Here is an 8,015-nt window from a genome sequence, read left to right as displayed (position 1 = left end):
GGCGGCGGCGGCTCCGGCTCCGCCTCCCGGGTGAGAGGTCAGAGGGCGGGAGCGTGCAGCCGCCGGCATGGCGGGCAGGAAGCCGCCGGGCGGCGCGCAGGGGAGGCTCGGCCGGCGGCACGCAGGTAGGCTTCAGCCTGTGCGTGCCGGCCCTCCCGCCCGGCGCGTTGGGCTCTCCCTGTGCCCGTAGGCCGGCGCGGCGGACTCGCCCAACTCGCGGTACCGGGAGGGGGGGGAGCGGCGGGACGGCCGGGGTCGGCGGCGCGGGCACGCAGCCGCGATCTCGGTGGGCCGCGGCCGGTCTGGCTGCGTAGTCGGGGCTGGCGAGCGGCGGCTGCCGGCGGTGGGCCTGCCCAGGCGGGGCCCTGCCCAGGCGGGGCCCGGGCAGCGAGTGCCCCCACTGTCCCCTCAGGCCGGCGGGGGTTGCGCCCCTGGTTTCTGCAGCGCCGGCAGCCTCAGGCTCCGTTACTTTCCCTCCCTGTTGCCCTTGTCTGCAGGGGGCAGCTGCCCGGCCCCCCCGTCGGTGGGCGGTAGGAGCGCTGGGGCAGCCCGCGGGGGCGGCGGTGGCGGGGGCGGCGGCGGGCCGGGCCCTGGCCGGGGCAGGCCGCAGCGGTGGAGCTGAGGGAAAGGGCAGCGTGTGCCCGCGCTGGGTGCGGGGGTGAAGCCGGTGCAAAGCCAGGGTGAGTGCGGCGCGGCGCAGAATTATTGCCGCAGTTATTTTTCCTTTAGCTTTCTGACCGTACAGAGCGTGGTGGCGGAGGACGTGGAGGGAGCTGGGCCTGTCTGTCCTCACACTTAGAAAAAGTGTGTCTGACTAGCTGCTGAATGTTGACTAGCTTACTGAAGTTGCACTCTGCCACCAAAAGCAAGTTTCTAAGCAGTTCTCTTGATTATGCTTACAGTTTAGTGGTTTTCATATTTTTCAGGTTCCAATATTTTCCCCTGTTGAAGGAAGAAAGTACACTAATGTCTATATTTCTGCATTTGTATATTTATATTTTTAGGGAATAAACTTTCAGCTGCTCTGAAGAATGAAGATGCTGCTCAAAGGTACGATTTCAGACGTAACAATATGTGGCATTCCTGTTGTTTGGCCTCACGTTGAAATAGCATTCTCTGCCTTGTGTGGTTTTTTGCCTTCTCTAGCAACATCATACAGACTTGTCTGGCGTGATGCTATGTAACTTCTAACAGCGTGCACATATGTGCATTGTTTAGTATGCGGACAGTTTACAAATCTAACCTCCATAGTTGTATTTCCTTAGCTGTAGTGCTTGCTTTTTGCCATCTTAACTTCTTTGCATACCTGCCATTTTTCTTTATTCACTTGAAAAACCAAACTTGAGAGGAAAAAACACTTTCTGCCATGGATGATTACCTGAATATTCATTTGATTCTGTAGTAGAGCCAGACTTCCAGGTGTATAGCATAGATCTCGGTTGGTTAAGACAGCAGAATGATTGTGCATTGACAACCTGTGGGAAGCACTGCTAAATGGAGATCGGAGACATCTGGATGGTTGCTCTTTGGGTGTTTGCTGACAATAGAATAAGTGGCAAGACTCAGGAAAACTACTGTAGTGGGATGTGTTTGTTTTATTGCTTCCTTTGTACCCTCACACTCATCTTGTCCCAGTCCTTTTCTTCGGGCTCTTCGTGTCTCACCCAGCTCCCATTCTCCTGGCAACAATCCGTAAATTGTTTGTCGCAGGCCCTTTGTCCAGCCGCTTCTCGGTTTCCCGCTCTTGCCAGTAGAGTTGCATAACCTTGTGTAGAAGTATTGCAATGCAATAAAAGTAAATACTTTTCCTGACTGGAGTGGAAATAATGCAAACCAAAGTTGGCAACTAGCTGTAATAAGCAATAGCCAATAATTTGGTTATATACAGAATTACTAGTCCAATTACTTGTTGCCTGATTTGGCCAGCACGGTGCAATGCAGAAAAATGTAAGCTACTACATTTCAGAAAAAGAAATAAAGGTATTATTGGAGAATTGTTTATGGAAGTCTGCCTTCTGTGTCATTCAGTGTCTATGCTGTTACAGGAAGGCAGCTCTGGCAGCTGCTATGAGAAAGAAGATTGAATCTGAGAAAAAAGCATTGTATATTGTTGAACAACTCCTGGAAGAGAATATTACTGAAGAGTTTCTTCTGAATTCTGTAAGTGTTTCAAGTTTTATACTGTTTTATATTTTAGTGTTCAATTTTTTTTTAAATACTCGGAGTAATTTGCTGCAGTTTAAAGGAGACAAACCATTTATTCCCTCTGTCGTCAGCTCTGATGATGATTGCGTTATTTTCAAGGATTCTGCTGTGAAAACATGCCCTAGTTTTGCAGGACTGTACATTTATGAATCCTTACTTTATTACCACAGCCTTTGTTTATGTCTCTGTGGTTCTGGACTGATTGATGAAGTATAAAAATTTAGGTCTATATCACGTCATCTGTGAATTTAGATGAAGTCTCTCTAATGCACCACAGTTTATCTGGCAGCGTGGTTTTGCTGGAATGGTATGACAATTAGTCCTGTAAATAGCCTGGTAAATAGGCTTACAAAACATGTAATTAGAGGAAAATTATGAAAATAGGTGCCACACTAGAGGCAAAATTACAAAGCTTTTGTATATGTAAAAAGAAGTGCATATGTCCGTCGTCTTTCCCCGTTTACCCTTTTATCTTAAACATTTATTTTCTTATGAGATATTTTTAGTACAAAAAATGACAGATTTTCCAGTATTGGTTGTTGAACTGTTTTCTTGTAATTTTAGGGAAAATTCATTACTCCATCTCACTATAAAGACATTGTTGATGAACGGTCTATCATCAAGCTATGTGGATATCCTCTATGTCAAAATAAACTGGAAAATGTAAGTAGCTTTTTATTAATGCTCTTATAAGAATCTTTTCACAATGTTTATTGCCTTGCATTTGCTTTATAATTTTACACTTAAAATATTAAACATAGATTAAAATACTGTCAAGTAATGGGCCAGGCATCATATAATTCCGTTTCAGTGTGATCCTTCTGCAATAAAAGGTAAACTTCGATCAGTTGACAGCCATTACTGTATGACAGAATCAGTTAGCATCTATTTTGACAGTAATAAAGATGAACGAAGTATGGCTTCATGGCCTTCCTTTGTGCATACAGAAACTTTCTAATCTTGTTCCTTCTTCAGTGTAATGACATATCCCTGTAAGAAGGGTTGACGTGAAAAAATAATGTAATGCAGGGATATTACTATGTGAATGCATATACATCTGCCCTAAAAATATACATTGCCTGTGTCAAAATCATAGTCACACTTACTTAGGTATGGTATGTCAGAGCGTAAGCAGAACTCACAGTTCAGTTACATAACCTGTGATGTAATACCAGTTGTGATACACCTGATTATGTGGAAAAAAAAGTACTCGAGTACAAAAAGTTTTACTGTTTTGGACTTCATATGTCCCCACAGAAGTTCACTTTGAAACTGTATTATATTTTATGTAATTTCCTCTCTAGGTTTGTGTGAGTAGTGGTGGGCTGTCTGACAGTATAGTGTCACGTGCATATAAGTAGATATGGATTAAAGAAGGACCTGTGTGTAACAGCCCAATATTTATACATAAGTAAAATTTCTGCCATGGCAGCTCTGTTGTTTTATGTTTAGCACTGACTTTCTTGTTGATCCAAAGTTGTGTTCTATTGAGTGTGAAACGTAAGTGATTAAAGAATAAATTGCCATTCTTAAATCTGAGAAGGTACAATGTCAAAAGAATTGAGAGAAAAGATGGTTGTGTAGTATGCAGTTTGGCTAAAACAGAGCATAGTACACATACTAAAATACATTAATTAAGAATTAATTTTCTATAAAGTCATGATGGAAGTGACAGTCATGCTGACGAAAGCATATTGTTTTAGGTGCCAAAACAGAAGTACAGAATTTCAACAAAAACGAACAGAGTTTATGATATCACTGAAAGAAAGGTATGGTAACAAGTCTATTTCTAAAATGTATCTAATACTGACTCAACCAGAAATACATTTTGTAGCAGCATTCATATAGTGGCTTGATTCAGAGCCGATATGTTTGAATCTTAGGAAATTTTCACAAACTGTTAGAATATAAAGGTTTTCATTCATTTCAGTTTCTAGATGCTTTCTTCAGAAAGACAAAACCCTACCTATTTTCTTTTGTGATTTTTAAACATAATATGGAAAGTTTTACTTGGGTAGCATTTGAATGTGGTACAGCTGATCTGTTAAAGACATTTGTGAAGGAGTGTTGTCTGTTTTGTTCCAGTATAGCGGTGAGCTTTAGTAGGGTCAAAGTGCACATCCTTTTCTTTCACTGAAGTTTGCCCTGGTGTAATACAAGTTACATATTATGTATTCCTTAGTGTGTCTACCTCTAGGGTTCTTCTTTGAGGACTTCTCAAATCTCTTCACAAAGTCTTTCTTTCTTGAAGCATATTCATGTGTGTGGCTGCATAAAAGTCTTGCTTGCCTGCTCACAGGATATGCAATCATCTACAGTTGATGCTAAATTGTAGGATGAATGTTTCTAGCTTTGGAACAAATTTCTTCAGTGTTGCTAGTATACATTCCTTGCCTTTGGTTTCAAGTCTGGGATACACAAAATTCCGAGAACTGCTTTCTCAAGCTACCAGGCAAGACTCCAAGAAGTAGGATGTTTTGTCTTGTTCCCTAATGCAAGTGTGCAAGTTAGTTTTTCAAAGATGCTGTAAAATCTTAGGTTTTGTTCTGTGTATTGCAAAACATGCAAGTTCTTTTGCTATCCAAAATTTTCATTATTAAACACCTGCATTTTATTGCATGTCTTTTAAACTATGTGACCATCTTGTTGGGTTAGGGATTGCTCTTTGAACAGTTTCATGTTTTTTTTTGCAAATTATTATTATGTTATATAGAATCTAACAGTGGCTTGCTTCTCAGTATGTAATAAAAGCCCAAAAAGCGTAGAAGTGGGGAAAAAAGAAGCTAAAGTGGCTTGTGAGGAGTGGGATGACCTATTTAACAGGTTTGGTTTCTAGATGAATTAAAAACCTGGTCATGGGCTTAAAAAGAAATGTGAATTAGTACTTAATTTTACAGGCATAAAGAACAATGACTTTTGTACCTTTCTTTGAGTGTTAAAGTTGTTTTTAGTCATATTTTCTTGCTTTCTCTCTTGTTCACAGTGCTTTTGCAGCAACTTCTGCTATAGAGCATCTAAATATTTTGAAGCTCAAATTTCCAAAAGTCCAGTATGGATGAGAGAAGAAGAAAAGTAAGTATAGTCTAATACATTTGTTGCTCCTTTTGAGAGTATTATTTTCTCTGTCCGAGCTGCAATGCTAATTAATAAGCTGCAATGCATCAAAATGATTCAGCTGAAGCAGAGGTAACTCATGTTAACATGTTAGCTTAGCATGGTGTTTTTTAAAAGTATTGTTGCCATATTGATCACAGTAATTGACATGACAGTACTACTCCTACTTAGTAGGCATGACCATATCAATTTAGAGGGCAGACTGATCATAAATAATAGTCAACTTGTATTAACTTTAAAATGTACTTATTAGGATTGGATTTTTACAAACCATGTAACGTACAGGATATATTCCTCTTACTCTGTTACAAGAGATTTTCTAATTTGAGCACAGCAGTTGGCATTGCTCAAGGTTAGGCTGTGAGTGCTTGACCTGAAAGCAGGCTGTAACATGAAGAGGTTCTTTATCCTGTCTAAATTTCAGATTACCCATTTCCTGTTGTTACTGCAATACGCATTCTGGAACAATGTGATGCAGCCCATGTTCCTACCTTAGGAAACATGGGCTTGCAAATAATTAATAGAGCCAATGGGTGTCACTGTTTAACAAAAAATACTTGCCTGGAGAACGTTCAGCTGAATTTATTCAGCTTTCGTTCTCCAAGACGCTACTTTTCATGGTCTCCTGGTTTTCAGCAAAAGAAACTAGCTGAAATTATATGCGTGAGCTCATTTTCACAGTTCAGATCAGTCGTACAAAATATCTGATTAATGAGAGAAGAGATTTAGGGCAGCCAGATCTGATCTGAGGGATTCTTAGCTGGTAAAACTAGTCTCTTCATAAAATGTTTAAGTAAGTTTACCAGTATTTCTGTGCTATTGTTTTGTCATCTTTAAAGTATTTCTAAAATTTCCCGTTATTCTTAACATCAAAAGTCTGTAGTTCTGATACACTTGACATAGTTAATTGTTTATGCTGTGTTGTGGGGAGGAGGCAGTATTTTCAAAAAAGAAACAAAACCCCATAGTCCATGGTTAGGTGTATCTGTTTGCACAGTCACGTACATATGCACACACTGATAATCATATATACATCTGAAATTCTTTTGACAAAAACCACTACAACCTCCAAGTAAAACTGAAGAAGAGTTATATGGGGTTAATAATGTAAATCATTGTATATTATCCCCCTTAGTTTCCAAACTCAGTTCATTCATATGAATGGTGCAGCTTTCATCTTTTTAAATCTGTGGGGGTTTTTATGTACTGTCTGAGAGGTGTTATGTATTGACTTGCATTTACTGCACGCTTAAAGAGTTTTCTTTCATTCGTAGGACAGGTGGGTGAGGATTTCAGCATTTAGTGCTGGATAAAATGAATAGCATTGTGGTGATGCCTAGCTGAATTGAAGCAGATTAACTGAAAATAGAGCTTTGGAAAGACACCTATCAGCACGCACTTAGTAATATTTCTCAGAGTTTCTGGAAACCTTTTCAACTCAGTTTTCTTAAAGCAATATAACTTGATACCCTAATTTTTAACAAAGTATTTTTAAAAAAGTAAAGATATCCTGAATATTCATATTTTTTGCATTAATATGGAGCATTTTCCTATAAATGGTCCAGGATTGTTATTGCAATAGGAACTTCATGAGCTATGAGGGTCTTGGTATGTTTACTTGGTTGAAGAGGAGGCCATAGACTGATCTGAAAGCAGCCTACAAGTATTTGAAAAAAAGTTACAAAGATTACAGAGCCAAACTATTCTTGCTTGACAGCAGAAAACTTAATAAGGGATGGTGGCCATAAAGTATCACATGGATGGTTCCAGTTGGCCATTGCGGGGGAAAAATTGCACTGAGGTTATGGCTGAATGAAACAGGATAGTCAGCAATGTTTTGAAATCTCTATTTTTGGAGGTTTTCAAGATTTAAACTTAATGAATTTGTGGCTGACCTAAACTAGTGCTAATGACAATTGCATTACAAGCAGGAAGGTCAGGCTAGGGACTTCCAGCGGTCCTTTCTGACTAACATTTGTGTGACTTGCTGATTCTGTTAAATGTTGTTCAATGTAACAGCATCATTCTGCAGGCAGATAATTCCTGTTCTGTCAACATGTATGTATAAACCTGTTCTTGCTAACCCTGCTTTGAACAGAGGGTGTTGGACTAGAAGATCCCCAGGTATCCCTTCCAGCATCAACTATGTATTGTATGTATTAACGTGTATTTCAAGAGCATTGATTGAGCAGGAAAATCTTGATTCTGTGTCATCTTTTTGCAGACCACCAGACATAGAGCTGCTGAAGGAGGGACAGAGGTACACTGAACAATAATTTTTTTTGTTATATGCACTTACAGTTAGAAATATTAGTATCATATCAGGTGAAAGGGGAATCTTTGATTTCCTGTGTTACAGAAAAAACCTTATTAGAACCTACTCAAAGGTTTTTTTCCTTTGTGATCCTAAAGCAGAATATTTGATCTGCATGATTTAGTGTACAGCTGCTGTTGGCCCATATATCTTAATTTGAGCCTGTTGAAATCTGAAACAAATACACTGTTTGTACATTGCATATTTCATAACAGCTATTCTTTATAAAGAAAATGGTACCAATTATGTGTGATGAAAGCTTCTGTATTTCTTAATCAAAAATCTGTATATCAACTGAAATGAAATCATGCTACTCTGTCATCTCTCTGCACCTTGCTGTGTATTGCAACTTTTTGTTTGTTTTCTGTTACAACACCTGGCC

General features: G+C 40.0%; 1 protein-coding gene across 7 annotated transcripts in view; it reads left to right on the top strand.

The window, feature by feature from the left end:
* Window positions 1-30: 30 nt before the first annotated feature.
* Window positions 31-8,015, top strand: part of RPAP2 (RNA polymerase II associated protein 2) — a 63,156-nt gene continuing 55,171 nt past the window's right edge. For 6 of the 7 annotated variants that reach the window (XR_005830215.1, XR_005830213.1, XR_005830214.1 and 3 more), the window contains exons 1-7: window positions 31-125; window positions 1,005-1,050; window positions 2,046-2,160; window positions 2,770-2,868; window positions 3,909-3,974; window positions 5,189-5,277; window positions 7,544-7,579. Coding sequence is in view for 2 of the 7 variants with exons in the window: in XM_040611148.1 (XP_040467082.1) it covers window positions 68-125; window positions 1,005-1,050; window positions 2,046-2,160; window positions 2,770-2,868; window positions 3,909-3,974; window positions 5,189-5,277; window positions 7,544-7,579 (509 nt within the window). In the remaining 5 variants the exon portion in view is untranslated. Of the gene's footprint in view, window positions 126-392; window positions 681-1,004; window positions 1,051-2,045; window positions 2,161-2,769; window positions 2,869-3,908; window positions 3,975-5,188; window positions 5,278-7,543; window positions 7,580-8,015 lie in introns of those variants that run through there. The other variant, XM_040611150.1, reaches the window with a different exon arrangement.

This window comes from Falco naumanni, chromosome 11, assembly GCF_017639655.2.
Source record: "Falco naumanni isolate bFalNau1 chromosome 11, bFalNau1.pat, whole genome shotgun sequence".
NCBI lineage: Eukaryota > Metazoa > Chordata > Aves > Falconiformes > Falconidae > Falco > Falco naumanni.
This window is presented reverse-complemented; position numbering and strand designations above follow the sequence as displayed.